This window comes from Mirounga leonina, unplaced genomic scaffold (genome assembly GCF_011800145.1).
Source record: "Mirounga leonina isolate KUSES-001 unplaced genomic scaffold, KU_Mleo_1.0 Mir_201, whole genome shotgun sequence".
Lineage (NCBI taxonomy): Eukaryota > Metazoa > Chordata > Mammalia > Carnivora > Phocidae > Mirounga > Mirounga leonina.
The window spans coordinates 18,630,187-18,650,087 of NW_023270504.1; the positions used below are offsets into that span (position 1 = coordinate 18,630,187).

The window sequence follows — 19,901 nt, forward strand, 5'->3', positions numbered from 1 at the left end:
GCTATACCTCTTTTTAATGTGTCCTACCTAACCACTGACAAAAATTATCCTATAGAAAATTAGGTTTGACAACTGGCAAAATGAACACAGACACATGTATTCTTAATGCCACTGATTCCATTTTACTGCAATAAACTCAAAGTATACATATTTCAGCAAGGAACACAAGATGCCATCAGCCATCAGTCATCAGTGAGCATGGCTTCAGAAGTATCCCCCGTTTCCTCACCGGACACATACTTGGGTTATAATGATGGCTACTCACCTACTTAAGATGAGGTACTATCATGTCATGGAAAGCCCTACCATGACCAGGACTTCACCCATGCAACTTCCCATACAACCATATAACACTGGCCATCCCTGGACAGGACCAGCCAGGTATCTCCTGGGCAACAAGGTCTCAGGACAGTCTGGCTCAGCCAAGACTTATGACAATGAATAGTAAGTAATTTCACGTTACTAATCTATTTCTAGAGAAAGAAGTTTAAATTTGGACAAGCATTTATGCCCAAAGATGCAAAAAAAAAAAAATGTAGAAGCAACATTAATAAAATGATTTAGCAGATGATGATATATCCATAAATGGAGCATCATAAGCCAATTAAAATAATTATTTACAAAGAATTTTAAATGACATAGGAAAACTTATAAGGTAAATTAACAGGAAAATAAACAACTTTTTAATTTAATGAGATTCTAACTTTGTAAAACAATGTTAGAAATAGATTGTAAAGAAATATGCTAAAATGTTAACAGTGGTAGCTTCTGAGTAATAGGATCCTAGGAGTGGGTTTTTTTGTTTGTTTGGTTGGTTGAGATTTTATTTATTTATTTATTTGCTATTTTATGCTTTTTCTAATTTTCCAAATTTTTCCATAATGACTGTATTAATTTACCACTTTTAAATATTAAAAAATAAACTAGAAATATTTCTCTCCCAGCCCTGGTCTATTGCCAGAAACTGAGGTCGATATGACTTAAAGAGAAAAGTTCTGGTTTGATGCACTTCCTTGTGTTAATGTGTTGGATGCACTTGCTATGTTTTCAGTCCTCTTGTGTTCCATGAGTCAAATATGGTTAAAAATGACTCCTGTATTTTTATTCAGTAGCCATGAGCAGTTGACTAAAGCAAAGAAGCAAAGAGGGAAGTGGGAAGTGAGGTTCCCATTCTTCTAAACAATAAGCAATCCTGAACTGATTTCAGATTTACTGCTATCATTTTTTAAGTTTTTATTTTAATTCCAGTTAGTTAACATACAATGTTATATTAGTTTGAGGTGTTCAATATAGTGATTCAACACTTCAGTACATCCCCCTGTGCTTATCACAGCAAGTGCCCTCCTTACTCTCCATCACCTATTTCACCCATCCCCCCTACCTCCCTCCCCTCTGGTAACCATCAGATTGTTCTTTATAATTAAGAGTTTGTTTCTTGCTTTCTCTCTCTCTCTGTTTCTCTCTTATTTTTCCCCTTGGCTTGTTTATTTTGTTTCTTAAATTCCACATATGAGTGAAATCATATGGTATTTGTTTTTCTCTAACTTATTTCCCTTAGCATTATATTCTTTAGCTCCATCCATGCCATTGCAAATGGCAAGATTTCATTCTTTTTTATGGCTGAATAATATTCCATTAAATATATAAAGATGTGATGTATATAAATATATAAATATATATAAATATAAATATATATATCACATCTTCTTTATCCATTCTTCAGTCAATGGACACTTGGGCTGCTTCCATATCTTGGCTATTGTAAATAATGCTGCTATAAACATCAGGGTGCATGTATCCCTTTGAATTAGTGTTCTTGTATTCTTTGGGTAAATACCCAGTAGTGCGATTGCTGGATCATAGGGTATTTCTATTTTTAACTTTTTGAGGCACCTCCATACTGTTTTTCAGAGTGGCTGCACCAGTTTGCATTCCCACCAACAGTGTGTGAGTGTTCCCCTTTCTCCGCATCCTCGCCAACGCTTGTATCTTGTGTTGCTGATTTTAGTCATTCTGACAGGTGTGAGGTGGTATCTCCTGTAGTTTTGGCTTGCATTTCCCTGATGATAAGTGATTATGAGCAGCATCTTTTCATGTGTCTCTTGGTCATCTATATGTCTTCTATGGAGAAATATCTATTCGTGTCTTCTGCCCATGTTTAATTGGATTGTTTTTTCAGTGTTTTATAAGTTCTCAATATATTTTGGATACTAACCTTTTATTGGATATGTCATTGACAAATATCTTCTCCCATTCTGGAGATTGCTTTTTAGTTTTATTGATTGTTTCCTTCGCTGTGCAGATGTAGTCCCAATAGTTTATTTTTGCTTTTGTTTCCCTTGCCTGAGGAGACATATCTAGATAGAAGTTGCTATGACTGATGTCCAAGAAGTTACTGCCTGTGCTCTCTTCAAGGATTTTTGTGGTTTCAGATCTCATATTTAGGTCTTTAATCCTATCCCAAATAATAAAGTACCTAGGAATAAACCTAACCGAAGAGGTGAAAGACCTGTACTCTGAAAACTATAAAATACTGATGAAAGAAATTGAAGATGACACAAAGAAATGAAAAGACATTCCATGCTCACGTATTGGAAGAACAAATATTGTTAAAATTTCTATATTACCCAAAGCAATCTACACATTTAATGCAATCCCTATCAAAATACAAATAGCATTTTTCACAGAGCTAGACCAAACAATCTTAAAATTTGTATGGAACCACAAAAGACCCCCAATATCCAAAGCAGTCTTGAAAAAGAAAAGCAATGCTATCATTGCTTTTTAAAGTTGATTTCTTTTCATTAGCAAGATTTTTTTTAATTAAGCAATTTTTAAATAATTTTATGTATTTATTTGAGCTAGAGAGAGAGAGCACAAGTGGGGGAAGAGAGAGGGAGAAGCAGACTCCTCACTGAGCAGGGAGCAGACCCTGGGATCATGACCTGAGCTGAAGGCAGACACTTTTTAATTGTCTCTAGAACCATCTGCAAGCTTTGTACGTTTAAACCAAACTTACTTTTGAAATATATCTCTTTTCTTGTGGATTTCTGCAACTCTCTACTTCTTTCTTTTGCAACTTTTTGAATTACAATTATTTTTTCTTTTCCCTTAATTATAGTGACAATGTTAGTTTGTATTTTTAATATATTTCCTTAAGAGTTTGTAGATATTTTTTTATTCAACAGAAGGATCTGTTCTTTGTAAAATGCTCAACTTCTCAAAAAGCAATTTTTAAATGATTTTATGTATTTATTTGAGCGAGAGAGAGCACAAGTGGGGGTGGGGAGAGGGAGAAGCAGCCTCCTCACTGAGCAGGGAGCCCGAAGTGGGGCTCAATCTCAGGACGCTGGGATCACCTGAGCCGAAGGCAGACACCCAGGCACCCTTCAAAAAGTAATTTTTGAGAGAGCTCTCATTATTTACCTAAAAGAGATCACATTAAATATTCATGTTATATTATTCGTATTACAGGGACATTGTATCATTCTGAGCAACTTCACTTCATCCTCATTTAACCAGAAAATTCAGTTAGCCAGAGCTTTTCATTACTCGACTGTCCCTACATTTAATTTTAATCTTTATAAATAAAGTAACTCAATCTTTCAAATAGTATACAAATCAGATATTCATCTGGTCTTTTATCTGGGTACACCACTGCCCCCTAAGTAACAGAATGTCTCATCTGGAGGTAACACCATCACTGTCATTTCATTCATTCTACAAAGGTTTGCTAGTGCCAGGCAGTGTTCTCAGCACCTGGAACACAGCAATGGACAACGCACATGTGTTCCTGTTCCTCATCCACGCCAACATCATCTGCCTCCTGGGTTGTTACAATGACATCCACCTGACTTCCTGCTTCGGTCCTGCTTCCTGCCCACCTCCAGTCCAACCAACTTTGCCACCAGAATGAAAGCATGGATCCAGTCATATTGTCACACTATTGCTAACACTCAATTGGCAGCTCCCCTTTACCCATAAAGTCCAAAAGACTTATTATACCACAAAATGTCCATGATCTTCCTACTTCTCCAGCCTTATCTTTCTTCTTACCTGAAATCCCTTCCCCATTCCCTCAATTTCCACCTACTTCCTTAAAAAAAAAAGGAGGGGGAGATCTTGCAACTTCATGCCCCTCTGTCCTTAGTAATGCTACTACCTCTGATTAAAATGTATCACTCCCCCATACGACTGGTAAGCAGCCACTCATCTTCAACATTTAACTTGAATTTCATTTTTCTAAGCTTTTCCTTAGCCCCCCAGGAGGCTATTGATCTTGCCTACATCCCACCCGACTTCTAGCTTAGAATTTATTTGATACTTATAGGTTTACACATTTTTTAAAACCATACACTGTTTAAGTGTATGGTCTATTCTTTTTTTATTATTATTTAAATTCACTTAGCCAACATATACTACATCATTAGTTTCAGATGTAGAGTTCAATGATTCATCAGTTGCATAAAACACTCAGTGCTCATCACATCACATGCCCTCTTTAATGCCATCATCCAGTTACCTCATCCCCCACCACCTCCCCTCCAACAACCTTGTTTGTTTCCTATAGTTAAGAGTCTCTCATGGTTTGTCTCCCTCTCTGATTTCTTCCCATTCAGTTTTCCCTCCCTTCCCCAATGATCCTCTCTGCTGTTTATTACATTCCACATATCAGTGAAACCATATGACAATTGTCATTCTCTGATTGACTTATTTCACTCAGCATAATACCCTCCAGTTCCATCCACATCGATGTAAATGGTAAGATTTCACCCTTTTTGATTGCTGAGTAATATTCCATCATATATATATACCACACCTTCTTTATCCATTCATCTATCGATGGACACCTTGGCTCTTTCCATAGTTTGGCTATTGTGGACATTGCTGCTATGTAGGGGTGCAGGTGCCCCTTCAGATCACTACATTTGTATCTTTAGGGTAAATACCTAGTAGTACAATTGCTGGGTTATAGGGTAGCTCTATTTTTAACTTCTTGATGAACCTTCATACTGTTTTCCAGAGTGGCTGCACCAGCTTGCATTCCCACCAACAGTGTAGGAGGGTCCCCCTTTCTCCGCATCCTCGCCAACATTTGTTGTTTCCTGACTTGTTAATTTTAGCCATTCTGACTGGTGTGAGGTGGTATCTCATTGTGGTTTGGGGTCTATTCTTTATTCACTTCTGCCCAACAAAGTACCTTGCAAGGGATGAAAGAAGAAAGGAGGGACAATGAGATAACTATAAATCTGTTTCTACTCAGCACTTATCCACACTGCGTTAATTTTAGTCAATTTACTTCTCTAAGTGTGAGTTTCTTCCTTCTTCAGATGAGGAGATTTGTTAACTGATTCTAAGATTCTTTCCAACTATCATACCATATGACCTGGGGTTATAAACTCTTTCCACCATCACTGTGAATCTAATTAAATAGACTGTGATAACCACAGCAGCCACCAGAAGGCAGCAGAAGCTTAACGTTCGAACTATATAATACTGGGACTTGATAACTCAAGCAAAACTGAAAAGTATGTTGAATTAACCACCTCTATATTTAAATAGCATACAGCATATTTAAATATCATAAGTATGGGCGCCTGGGTGGCTCAGTTGGTTAAGCGACTGCCTTCGGCTCAGGTCATGATCCCAGGGTCCTGGGATCAAGTCCCGAATCAGGCTCCCTGCTCGGCGGGGAGCTTGCTTCTCCCTCTCCCTCTGCCTGCCGCTCCCCCTGCTTGTGCTCGCTCTCTTTCTGTCAAATAAATAAATTAAATCTTTAATAAATAAATAAATATCATAAGTATATTTAGTGCAGTGAGATGTTCATGCTGTGGGGGGTAGACAGGAATTGAGATGGGGAGGACCCAGCAGACGGAAGTCCCCCTAGTCCCTCCAATTCATGCTCTAGTCTATGGGATGTGTCATTTCAGTAGACTGATGAGTAGAATCGTTGATGGGTGAATTATATTTCTCATACCGATTTTGAGAGTGGTGGTAAGGAGTGATGATCACAGTAATAAACAGAATTCACATCGTCAGATATGCCCATCCAAATCCAAGATACTAATCTGTTTCTGCCCTGATGAGAACAGAAATCCAGAGCTCACATTTTCACTGTTAAAAATTTCCCTTAGCAGGAAACAAGATAAGCAGAAGTAAAGTCCTATGTTAGCAAAGCATAAATCCTTCAAAGTGACCCCTTATAGAAAGCATGGAGACATTTTTAGTGAAGAAAATTCGTGCATGTGATGTTAAAATCCAATAGTAAAAATATTCATAATGGAACGTGAGTATGCCTGGCCCCTCCTCTGTCAGCTCTGGTCTCTCAGTCACTTCTGCCTTTAGTTTGTTGCATATTTCTAAATAATATGCATATATTTCTTGATTCATAAGCTTTGGATGTTATCTGTTTATTTCTTGTATTGATAAAAGATTTAGTTCATCTTCACTAGCCCTACTTTTTTCTAACCTTTTCTCAAATTAGTTATATCTTTTTGTCAATACATTTATTGGGTGCCTTTGTAATTTTAATTAATATGCATAAGCTTCTAGTACTGTTCTACCAACTATATAAAAAACTTCATGGAGCGCCTGGGTGGCTCAGTCAGTTAAGCATCTTTCTTCGGCTCAGGTTATGATCCCGGAATTCTGGGATCGAACCCCACGTTGGGCTCCCTGCTCAGTAGGGAGTCTGATTCTCCCTCTCCCTCCACTCATTCTCTCTCTCTCAAATAAATAAATAAAATCTTAAAAAATAATAAAAATAAAAATAAAAACTTCTTGATTCCCAACTTGGTAAGATGAAGATGTTACCTTCCTGCTACCTTCCTACTACCTATCTATCTTTCCTACTACCTCCTTCCTACCTCCCAGATTCTCTGTATTTTTCTTTAATTTGTCATAGCTGATAATATTTATTTGGCAGTCATATAAACCCTCTGTCATTTACCTATAAGTTGATTCTATAAGTTGAAAATTAGTAACATTTTCATCATTATTATTTATATAAAGCTAATAGTACTCTATTGCTTAGAATCCATTCCATTTTTCCTTCTTGAACTCACTAACTTCCTATTCTAATCAATCCATCGTGGCATATACAAAACATGACTTTCTTGTACAGTTTTACTATTGTTGTTGTCCTTCTCAGTCGAGGCCTGTTCCTCTGCATATTCAGTTTCTGTTTCAAAGCTTCCTTGGGTTGGATCCACATTTTCCTGAATTCCACTTACCCTTCTGTCAGTCTCTTAAATTGCTTCATCTTTACAACTCCACCTACACACTTGTGCTCTAATAAATAAAATCACTTACATCCTTCACTGACTTCCATCAATGATTTTGTAGCACTTGCAGGCAATACTGTCATTTAATATTCCACAATGACTGGCTTTTCCTCTGATTGTGCTTGGTATTAAAAAATAGTTGACTCTGGAGCCCTGGGTGGCTCAGTCGGTTAAGCGTCCAACTTTTGATTTTGGCTCAGGTCATGATTCAGTGTTTTGAGATCAAGCCCCACGTCAGGCTCCACACTCAGCAAGTGGAGACTGCTTGTCTTTCTCCTTTCCCCCGCTTGCATGGTCTCTCTCTCTTTCTCTCTCTTAAATAAATAAATAATAAATAAAATCTTTTAAAAAAATAGTTGACTTTCTTCCTCTGTGAATCCTCCTTAGGTATATTGGTTTCAAGGACATCAGGTGGGTTTCCCACCAAAATTATTTGCATACTGGACACTATTTTATGTTCTTGTGATATTTGGTGATTCCCATAGAAACGCAGTATGCAGTCTATAAGGACCACTGAAATTAAACCACTTCCCCTGGCACATTCCAGGTAGTTTTCCTCAGAGACCACAGATACAGGACCTATATTACCAATGAAGGGATTAATAAAAGATAAAAATTTTTTTAAAAGGTCTCTCCTTTTCCCTCCTTCAAATGAGATTATATAACTAGAATCTTTGAAATGATTTTATTCTCTTTTCAAAGATCCTTACTAATGCATTTTTCACTCTTTTCTGCCACAGGCCCTCAAGTCCTGTTGATTGCAGTCTTCACCCTCACAGGAGCTGTGGTTCTGCTCCTGCTCATTGCTCTTCTGGTGCTGAGGTACCTACCACCCCCTTTGTCTTGCTGTGCTCATCATCCAAAGAGCGGGGGAGGGGAGAGGGAGAAGTCTGATGTCATCAATGATAATATACATCGACAAGAAGGTGTCTAGACAGATCTAAGATCATGAAGGCATTCTGCATCAAAGACTACATCGAGGGCAGAACAGTATTGAATGGATCAGTTAGAGACACCTGAACTCATATCTATCTCAGTTCTGTGACTTAATAGTTGTGCGGTTTTTAGTGTGTTATTACAGGTTACTTAACTTCAGTATCCTCATCTGAACTGTTGTGAGAACTTGAAATAAAGTGTGGATAGTGACTGCCATATAATAGGCATCCTATAGATGGAAACAGCTCTTCTGCTGTATTATTGGTATTTTGTGGGACATTTCAATCTCTATATTATATAGTGTTCAGGCTGGAAGAGTCTTTAGAAATCATCTACTTCACACCTCCCATTTTAGCCTGGGGAAAGAGACCCAGAAAACCAAATGGCTTGTCTGGAGTCACATCACCAGGTGGTTGTAGGGCCAAAACCAGCACTCAAGCCCTCTGACCATCAGTTCCATGGTTGTTCTACTCAATTTGGACAGATGAAGTGCCCAGCACAGTGTTAGACGCATACTGTATGCTCAGAAATATTTGTTGAATATATAAATGAATGCGTGAATACCACACTATGCTAATCTGTTATGTTAAACACATAAAACTTTCCATCCTATTATATTGTCAGGATCACCTCCATTTCCCAGCTGAACCAGAGAATAGTTTTTCTCTTTGTATCACATGCTTTTATCGGTGTGGCACTGTACTTTCTCATGAGAGAGTCCACTCTGTTGGATGTCAGTTAAAGGTTTCTCCAGGAAAGGAAGTAGAATGTTCTGTTCAGTCTGAAGGCAGAACTTGACTCCTGTAACTTTGCATTACCCCAAATTTGAGCTGTATATACACATATACAGTGTATGCTGGCCATTTAGTTGAAGATAACCAGAAACCAAAATTTGAGGAGAATAAAGCCAGTCAATAGCAAGGTCACAGATGTGGCTGATGCCCTTCAGGAACCGAGTCCAAATGAGTGTCAGCTTCAGATCGGGGGGAATCACAAGGTAAAAGACAGTAACAGATGGAAACAGGAAGAGACAGGTGTGTCCTGTCTGGCTGGAGCAATGGTGTGTCCACAAGGAGATCTGGTAGACAGATGTTATTCTTATAGTTTTCCATTACAACTGCCTATATAAGGAAAATAGTGAATGATTTATGGCATCCTCTGATTCAATATGAATGACACGTGGCTCTGTAGGGTCCCAAGAGTCTCTTTGAATGCAGAGATGAGAGCCTTTAAGGCTACAAGCCTTCTTTGCCCCAGGTCCTAGGATAATCATTGGTCAATAATATGCTATTTTATATGTATTTAATAGAGGAATACTCAGAGTTAGATGGAAGCATAGGAAGAAAATAGTCATTTCTGCTTAGAATCCAATAAGAAAAGCATCATGAATGACCTAAGAAGGTGAGTAGAAGTTTGTCAAATAACCACAAGCAAAGATAAACTCAAGGACAAATAGGTCAATGGAAAAATTCAGATTCTAGAACCAGACACAGCAAGCATGAGAATTTGGAATATGCTAGAGGTGACATTACAAGTCAATTGGAAAATGATGGCACGGTAGGCTTGCAACATGGAAAAAATGAAATTAAAATCCTACCTGAAACCATACACAAATATAGAGTTCATTCCATACGGATTATAAATGGAATAAAGACTTAAATGTGAAATTCAAGCTTCAAAACTTAGAGGAAATTAATAGAAAAGGACTTTATGATCTCAAGTAGGAAAATATTTCTAAGATAGAAACGTCATAGAAGAAACAAAATAAATGGGGCCATAATAAAAACTAAATGTTCTATACAACAAAGTTAAAATAAGCAATAAACTAGAAGAAAGTATTTGCAACTCAAAAGGACAAAAGATCTGTTTTGCAGAATATATAAGGAACTTATGTAAATTATGATATATGGGCAAAATTGTGAATGAATATATAACTGTATGTTCTATAAAATAGCTAGAAAGTATTTGAAAAGATATTGGATCTCTCTGTAATAGAAAAATGAAACACAAAACAATAAACACCATCTCACATACATCATAATGGTAAAAAAAAAATAGTTTAATAATACCAAATGTTAAGAATCCGGAAGAAATGGGAATTCTCATGTTGGGAAGGTGTAAGTAGTATAACCACTTTGGAAAATAATTTGACAATATCTGTAAAGTTGTGTTTCCTATAACCCAAGGATTCTGCTTTATCTGTACTATCTGGGGGAAACACTTAAAAAATTGACATTTTGAATGCTGAAATACATGTTACATTTTCTCTGTGCTTTTCTATTTTCTTTATACACATATTCTTTTTTTTTTTTAGATTTATTTATTTATTTATTTGAGAGAGAGAATGAGAGACAGAGAGCATGAGAGGGAAGAGGGCCAGAGGGAGAAGCAGACCCCCCGCTGAGCAGGGAGCCCGATGTGGGACTTGATCCTGGGACTCCAGGATCATGACCCGAGCCGAAGGCAGTCGCTTAACCAACTGAGCCACCCAGGCGCCCTATACACATATTCTTAAAGGCACAAATGCATAAGAAGAACTGGCTTGTTGGGGTGCCTGGGTGGCTCAGTCATTAAGCATCTGCCTTTGGCTCAGGTCATGATGCGAGGGTCCTGGGATTGAGCCCTGCATCGGGCTTCCTGCTCCACGGGAAGCCTGCTTCTCCCTCTCCCACTCCCCCTGCTTGTGTTCCCTCTCTTGATGTGTCTCTGTCAAATAAATAAAATCTTTAAAAAAAAAAAAAAAGAAGAAGAAGAAGAAGAAGAAGAACTGGCTTGTTTAGGAATCTGGTGTATTCTCTGGTGACTTAAAAATTAACATATTTGCTTTTCAAGCTTACCAGTTTTGAATTGTTTCTGTTTTTTCCTTACTCTTTCCATGTCATCAGTTCAGATTCTTTATAATAGTGAAGGGCTGCCTTAGTGAAGGACCTGAGAAAATGAAATGGAAAGAAAGAAGGGAAGAAAAGAAAGAAAGAAAAAGTTAAACTAACATCAGAAATCATTACAGCTGACCTAATGGCCAGCATTCACCAGTTTGCAGAACATGGAATCACACCACTGGGCTAACATCTCTCACCACATATCTACCTGAGAATGTCAGGGTTCTAAATTTCTCTTAGTGTTCAGAAGCTAAATGACATGAATGTTAATAAAAACCTACTGACTGGTTTTATACCTTTCACAGAAAATATAAAAAAGAATATGAACTTCGTCAGAAAAAATGGTCCCACATTCCTTCTGAAAACATCTTTCCTCTGGAGACCAATGAGACTAACCATATTAGCCTAAAGGTAAGATGAACCTCACCTGTTGAAGAATGCTAGGGCTGGTGCAACTTGCCAGGTATTTGACAAGGCTGGTAACACGGTAAGAAATGGGCCAAGCAGGGATCCTCTGCTTGAGAATCTAAGACTTGGACATTTTCTAATTCTCAGCTCCCGTCTTTCCATTGATCCTCCAGTGTCCTAAATGTCAGCTGGTTGATCCAATGAACACTTCAGTGGAGGCTGAGATTTGGTGTGTTACTCATTCTTTGCCTCTGACCCAGAAGGGAAATGCATATGGTGTGCATTTGTCATGGAAGCGATATAGAAATAAGTAGAGCATTTGAGCCCCACTAAGCCTTGACTACTACTCTGCCCATGCTAAGGATGTATGCTTATCTTGCTCATTGCTGAAGAAAGAGGCCTCTGCTGACATTTGCCTGCATTCTCCCTCTGCCAGGACACATCACAGCAGCCAGGAATAATCACTCCCTTGGGCACAGCCAGTGCTGGAGCCCAATCATCTCATCTGCAGTACTCGTCAGAAGGAGTGCACAAGTTAAACTTTATCATAACTTTGCTGATGAGGAAACCAAAGGATGTGGGGTTAGGAAACAGTGCAGGGTCACGCACAGCTAATGAGTAGGATTACTGCAAATAATAAGAGTTGACACTTACTGAGCACTTCTCCCGTGCCAGGGGCATTGACCCATTTCATCTTCCCCCGACAAACCCTGGGAGGTAACAGGGCTAGAACCTGGGGAACATGGTCACAGTTTGAACCTAGTCTGTCTAACTGTGAAGTCTAAGATCCTAAAACCTACCATTCACCATATTCTTACAGAGTTTTTAGACCAAAGCACACTAAGAGAAGGAGACCCAGAACCTCCACATGAAGGGCATGGTGGGGTTCCTCAGCGTAGGGCCAAATCGATAGGATAGTGTGGCTTGAGATGCCTCCCTGCCTAAAACCAGCAAAAGTACAATTGCAGCTGGGTCAGGTGTGTCCATCTCCTGCATGTCGCACTCTAAGAGCTAGGATACCCTCACGCTCTAGAAGGACTAGATCTCCCTTGCGCCCAGTAATGCTCCTGCTCTGACTGACCCTCCTGTTGCATTGGGAACCTCACACATAAGACTTCTATTTGCAAAGACCACTCTATCTCAGGCAAGCGTCAGGATAAAATCCATCTTGCAGTAATTCACAGAAAGGTGCAAATGACCGTAAGACTATCAGACTTCCCAAGAGAGAATTTTTGGACCTAAATGACTAATTGACAGTACCCCAGGAAGGGGGGAGGAGACCTCTAGAAGGAGTGAGTGCTCCTCCACCTCTGGTATGACGCCAGGATGGGCTCCCACGTGGCCCACCTCTGCGCACATCCAGCCATGCCTCCACTCCTCACAAGCCTCCCCCACTGCCTCAAACCCCACATTTCATATTTGTTCTTTTTGATGTAGCCTAAAATACTATGTCTCTGTTTTCTTCAAATGTAGATATTCCTAGAAATATAACCCATCCATCCCTCATCAGACATTACACAATTTCTATGCATGAATTCATCAGATTAACCACTCACCTGGCTAAGGACTAAGTCTTTGGGACAAAAAGTTTAAGAGAGGGACCAGAGAGGTGATTCGAGGCATGGACCGTCACAGTCACACTGAGTTTCAGGCAGGCTGGGAAGCAGGTGGCCAAGGACTAACTGTCAAGAGAGGTCTTCCAGCACTGTGAGTCAGATGGAGCAGGGAGAAAGCCCAAGGAGGTCAGCCAAAGTCAGCCAGAGGTGGAAATGCCGCAGCACCAGACAGGAAATGGTTCAAGTCCCAGATGTGCATGTGTGCTGAAGGCAGAGATAAGGAAACAAGACCACGGGATGGGATGAGAAAGAGTACATCCCTGTACGAGGACAGAAAGGGGCAGAAAACCAAAGCAGACAAGGAGAGAAGTCAGGAAGTTCAAAGGGATGAATAACAGATGAAAACAATGAAAAAGATGAAGATAACTCATTTGAGGATAAAACACTCAAATTTGCAAGAAAATTGCACAAGCTTTATTGCATTTGATGCCCAGGACCCCTGTCAGTTAGAATTTCCCAGATGAAGTACTGAGGTTCAAATAGTTTAAATGAACTAATCGAGGGCTCAGAAAAAAGAATATGAGACAAGGCAGCAAGCTCAGATTTTGGCATGCCCATATGTGACACTTAGTGTCATTTAACCCGTATGTGGCCCATTAGTAAAATGAGAAGAGGAAGAGAAGACATCTGACATTTGTTAATCTGCATTGTGCCAGGCATCATGCTTGGAATTTGATATAGTTTATTTTGCTCACATCTCAAAAGGTCCTAACGAGGTAAGTTTTAACCAATATCATAATACATCACAGGTTTCTATGAGAACCAAATTAAAAGATGCACTATTTCTCAATCTTTTTTCTGCCTTGAGACCAGAAGTCTGGCAGACCAAGAGCCATATCTAGCCTGCAGGTGTGTGTGTGTGTGTGTGTGTGTGGTTTCATTTAATATTTAACATCTTCTAAAATTAATTGCCAAATATAAAAATTTTGGAATGGCATAGGAAAATCCAAATCTGACAAATCTGATGATCTGGCAACTCTCCGCTGAACCCAGAGCTGATGGGGCTGCCCCCCTTAGGCACCCCACCCAGTGTCCTCACTTGCTTTGCTAATTGAACGCTGAGGTGTGAGTTTGCAACTCAAGAGCACAACAGGCTCCCCTAGGAGCACCAGTCTCTAGCTACAGACAATGATTCCCAGCAGAATGGGCCAGGAGAGAAGGAAGCAAAGGAAATCCCTGGCTGACAGGCCTTAAGAAGGGAGGAAGAGGGAGGAAGACCCAGAGGTAAGGATGGGAGGTAGATACCCGGGAAGAAGACCCTGGTGGGGAGGGAAGATGAGTAGTGACAGGGAAACACAAGGCAATTGTCACAGTTTTGCCAGAAGCCTTCCCGGCATGCTGTGAACCAACAGATACACCCACCCAGCAGACCGTCTCTGCCTTCACAGTAGATGCGACAAGATATGAAGTGTCTATAATAATTAGCTTTTTCTTGTGCCAGATCGACGATGACAAGAGACGAGACACAATTCAGAGACTCCGGCAGTGCAAATACGACAAAAAGGTGACTAGTCTCTGCTTCTCTGAACTCTCAGTCGGACTGTGTTCCAGGCCTTCTGCTCATCCTTGCCCTGGCTCCTGATGTGGACCGTGCAATGGTGCAGGCTGCCTCCAGGGGTTGTTCCTGGAGCTTTTCACAGGGATGGGCAGGGCTCTGCTTCAAGGGTTACAAAACTCACAAGGCTGGACAAATAGAATTTTTAAGGGGGGTGGAGCATAGGAAGGAAAAGGAGAAATGAAAGAGTTCAGAGCTGGCCAAACTACCCTAGTATGATACTGTGGCTCGCTGCAGTGAGAGTACAACAATCGCACATGGGGGTTTTGTATCTTCTTTCCTCCCTGGGCCCTCCCTTTTCATTTAGTCATTCTCAAAGAAACATTCAAACCTGAGCCTATGGCAGGTATTAGGCACCCGGGATATAAATATCAATAAAATCGTGTCACTGCTCTCAAGAGCTTACAGTATACAGGGAAGATAGACGCACAACAAATTATTATAATATGCACAGAAGTGGTCGTGCTACAGCATTATCTCCTTAATTCAAATGATCTTTGCAGCAAGTGATTCTAAAGGATCTCAAGCACAACGACGGCAATTTCACTGAGAAACAGAAGATAGAATTGAACAAGGTATGTGTCTCTTACTTAAAATCCTTAAAGGAGAAATAGCTTCACTCCATCTTCCCTGAGCACTGAAGTCCCTGGCGGAGCCAGATGTTATGGGGGATGGAGACCAAAAAAAGCCCTCAGACCAAGAAATGGGAGACTCTACTTCTTTGTTGAAAATTCTACCAACAGAAGTTGAAGAGTGGTGTTTGATGGTGTAAAAAATTTTAGACATCTATTAGCATGTCCTAGAAAATGGCCCTGATATTATTTGCGTGTCGTCAAAGGTTCGTCTTCCAGGCTCCTTGCTGATAAAAGAAAAACTGTTGAGGAAGATATAGTGGCCGTGAGAAATGTACTGACATTCCAACGTATCAGGAATAATACATCTTCCCAAAGACCTAAAGCACGGCATGTTTTATTAGCATATTAATTTTTACCGTGGCCCTGCTCTCTGGCTGACTTGCTTTATAACTAAACATGTTATCTTAGTTGCTTCAGATTGACTATTACAACCTCACCAAGTTCTACGGCACAGTGAAGCTTGACACCATGATCTTCGGGGTGATTGAATACTGCGAGAGAGGATCCCTGCGGGTAAGGAACCATGATCATTTCCAATTTCCTAACTGGCCAGCCATATGGGAAGAAAGAATATTTAGTAGAAATGTTAAATGTTTACCCAGTGAAATAATATCAGAGAATTATCAGGAAAAAGTGGTACGTCCATATGCTTCCTAACTAGATCACTTAGATTTTGTCAACCAGTCTTACTACATCTTTACAAAAACAAAACAAAAACAAAAAACAAAACCAAGCCAAAAATAGGAGTGTAGACTTGAAAAGCCAGAGAACAGTTGTGGGAAAGTGAATGATTACCTCTAAATTCATTTTATTTTACTTACATACTTGCTTTTGCACTAAGAGAAAAATGGATAGTCAACCCTAACCCAATAAGCACTGGAGACTTGTCCATAAGTCCTGGTTCTGCTATAGTCTAAATTCCTACCCTTCTCTCCTTTGGGAGAGACTGAGGATGGCCCAGGAGTTGCCAGATGTGGTCAGGCATTCTGGTTGAGCAAGTCCAAAGCAGAAGGAGAAAGTAAGATAGGGCTGAACCAAGTTCCTGGGAAGAACAAAGCTTCAAGCTAGGAATATCAAATCACTGGGTAGTTCAGAAGGCAGGCATACACGAGAACCATTTACATACAAGAAACAAAGTCAGGTTTCAAGCAGAAACAGGACCAGAATGGGGAAATGGGCAGGAGCAGAAAGGAATCCAGGATAATTGCATCAAAGAGCATTGAAATATTTGCACCTCACCTTGAGCACTTTCTGTGCATCTGTTACAAGAGCTTTCAGCCTTTTAAATACCTTTGGGTAAGGTGACCATATAATTTATTAGGATACTTTGAGAAGGAAAGGGGTACTATAGCGATTATGTTGGAACAGCAGATAGAAACTGCAACTGGGTCCAAGCAAACAACGACATGTGGTCACTGCCTTTGGGCTACATTCAGACCCAGTTTCTTAATTTTCTTAAAAATAATGGCACTATCCTCCCTACAACAAAGTCAAAATATGAAGAATTGGGGCATTAGTAACTTCAAAGAGGTCCAAATATTCACAATACAATAAAATTTTTAAATAATAAAATTTTTAAATTAATCTCTTAGAATTTTTTTAAAATAAGCTTCAATTATAAAAAGAAGAGTAGCTTTCAAAATGTGTGGCATAAACTTAAATCTAGCTTCAAGGAAAAAAAAAATAGCCCTAAATGCTATTTTCTCTTAAAAGAATAATCTGTTCAATGCAAAATTTAGAGGAATAACTATGGCCTAAGTAAAGGAAACTTACAAAGTTTAATTATTACTAAAAAGATAGAATTTTGAAGTGCTTTTATGAGTTTTTTGTTTTTTGTGGGTTTTTTTTGGCGAGAGAGAGAATGAGAGAGAGCACGAGAGGGAGGAGGGTCAGAGGGAGAAGCAGACTCCCTGCTGAGCAGGGAGCCCGATGTGGGACTCGGTCCCAGGACTCCAGGATCATGACCTGAGCCGAAGGCAGTCGCTTAACCAACTGAGCCACCCAGGCGCCCTATGAGGTTTTTTTAAAATATAAAACATAAAAGCTTTGACATTGGCCCCAACAACTTCTTAATAGACACATCTCCTGAAGCAAGGGAAAAAAAGCAAAAATAAACCGTTGGGACTTCATCAAAATAAAAAGCTTCTGCACAGCGAAGGAAACAAGCAGCAAAACTAAAAGGCAACCTACAGAATGGGAGAAGATATTTGCAAATGATATCTCTGATAAAGGGGTACTATCAAAACCTATAAAGAACTTAGAAAACTCAACACCCAAAACCCAAATAATCCAGTTTAAAAATGGGCAGAAGACATGAATAGACATTTTTCCAGAGAAGACATCCAGATGGTCAACAGACAACATCACTCATCATCAGGGAAATACAAAGCAAAACTACAATGAGATATCACTTCACACCTGTCAGAATGGCTAAAATTAACAACACAAGGAACAGCAGTGTGTTGGGGAGGATGTAGAGAAAGGGGAACCCTCTTGCACTGTTGGTGGGAATGCAAACTGGTACGGCCACTCTGGAAAACAGTATGGAGTTTCCTCAAAAAGCTAAAAATAGAACTACCCTATGATTCAGCAATTGCACTACTAGATATTTACCCAAAGGATACAAAAAAATACTGATTTGAAGAGATACACGTACCCTGATGTTTATAGCAGCATTATCAACAATAGCCAAATTGTGGAAAGAGCCCAAATGTCCATCAACAGATGAATGGATAAATAAGAGGTGGTATATATATATATATATATATATATATATATATATATATATACACTATGGAATATTATTGAGCCATAAAAAAGAATGAAATCTTGCCATCTGCAACAACATGGATGGAGCTAGAGAGTATTACACTAAGTGAAGTAAGTTAGAGAAAGACAAATACCATATGATTTCTCTCATGTGGAATTTAAGAAACTGGGTGGCTCAGTTGGTTAAGCGACTGCCTTCGGCTCAGGTCATGATCCTGGAGTCCCGGGATCGAGTCCCACATCAGGCTTCCTGCTCAGCAGGGAGTCTGCTTCTCCTTCTGACCCTCCCCCCTCTCATGCTCTCTCTATCTCATTCTCTCTCTCAAATAAATATATAAAATCTTAAAAAAAAAAAAAGAAAAAAGAAACAAAACAAATGAACATGGGGCGGGAAAAAAAAGAGGAAAACCAAGAAACTTTGAGCTGTAGAGAACCAACTGATGGTGACCAGATGGGAGGTGGGTGGGGGATGGGTTAAGTGGGTGATGGGGATTGAGGAGGGCACTTTTTTTGATGAACACTGGGTGTTGTAAATGTTGAATCAGTAAATTCTACACCTGAAACTAATATTACACTGTATGTTAACTAACTGGAATTTAAATAAAAACTTGGAAGAAAAAAAAAAACACCATAAATCCTCTCATACTTCTAATTAAAATTTTTAAAACAAAAATACACAAAAATAGGAATAAAAAATAAGGCAATGGAAAAGATATTTTCAGTAGTGAAAGAATACTTCATGACTATTAAATTACGAAGTCTTAAAAAAGGAAAAACAAATTTCAGAAGCAATATAACCATGAAAGTTTGACTCAAAAACTAAAAACTTAAGTAGGACAATAATGATACAAGAAATTATAAATTCCATTGTAGAGAATACCAGATTCAGCTTAATTCTTTAAAACTTCAAAAAGTAATTCTCATTGTCCACATAAATACTATCCTAATGTTAAATGAAAAACGAACATCTTCTAAATTCATTTAACATTCAACAAGGCTAGCATAAAGTTGATAGTAAAATATGATTAAAGACTAACCACATTTATGAAATTAGAAGGAAAAATTATAAATAAAATACTAGTAACTCTAAGCCAGCTACATGTAAAAAGCATAATATAATCAGATATGGTTAATTCTATGAAAGGAAAAAATATTAGTATAACACCTCATAACAAAAGGTCATAGAAAACTCATATGATCATTTTAATCAATGCTGATATAAAATAAACACACATTCCTAATAATAACAATTTCAGGTCTTTCAAAATTACAGCGCTTCCTCAATTTACAATGGGTTACATCCCCATAAAGCCATCATAAGTTGAAAATATCCTAAGTCAAAAATGTATTTAATATGGGCGCCTGGGTGGCTCAGTCGTTAAGCGTCTGCCTTGGGCTCAGGTCATGATCCCAGGGTCCTGGGATCGAGTCCCACATCGGGCTCCCTGCTTAGTGGGGAGCCTGCTTCTCCCTCTCCCACTCCCCCTGCTTGTGTTCCCTCTCTTGCTGTCTCTCTCCCTCTGTTGAAAAATAAATAAAATCTTTTAAAAAAAAAAGTATTTAATACATCTAACCTACCAAACAGCGTAGCTTAGCCTGGCCAACCTTAAATGTGCTCAGAACACTTACATTAGCCTACAGTTGGGCAAAATTTCTAACACAAAGCCTATTTATGATAACGGGTTGAATATCTCATGTAATGTACTGAATACTGTACTGAAAATGAAAAACAGGACGGCTGTATGAGCAGAGAATAGTTGTAAGCGTATTGGTTATTTACCCTGTAATCGAGTGGCTGGCTGGGGGGTCTGAGGTTCATT

The 19,901-nt window shown here is 39.1% G+C and overlaps 1 protein-coding gene and 1 long non-coding RNA gene across 2 annotated transcripts in view; one reads left to right on the forward strand and one right to left on the reverse strand.

The window, feature by feature from the left end:
* LOC118025635 overlaps nucleotides 1-12,598 on the reverse strand; it is a 40,595-nt gene extending 27,997 nt beyond the window's left edge. The window contains exons 1-2 of the long non-coding RNA XR_004683373.1: nucleotides 11,526-12,598; nucleotides 11,057-11,147 (exon numbers count right to left, since the gene is read on the reverse strand). This is a non-coding gene — a long non-coding RNA (uncharacterized LOC118025635). The remainder of the gene's footprint in view (nucleotides 1-11,056; nucleotides 11,148-11,525) is intronic.
* Nucleotides 1-19,901, forward strand: part of GUCY2C (guanylate cyclase 2C) — a 123,845-nt gene that overhangs the window by 78,222 nt on the left and 25,722 nt on the right. Inside the window, exons 14-18 of the mRNA XM_035028171.1 lie at nucleotides 8,024-8,105; nucleotides 11,404-11,509; nucleotides 14,564-14,626; nucleotides 15,181-15,252; nucleotides 15,721-15,825. Coding sequence (XP_034884062.1) covers nucleotides 8,024-8,105; nucleotides 11,404-11,509; nucleotides 14,564-14,626; nucleotides 15,181-15,252; nucleotides 15,721-15,825 — 428 coding nt within the window. The remainder of the gene's footprint in view (nucleotides 1-8,023; nucleotides 8,106-11,403; nucleotides 11,510-14,563; nucleotides 14,627-15,180; nucleotides 15,253-15,720; nucleotides 15,826-19,901) is intronic.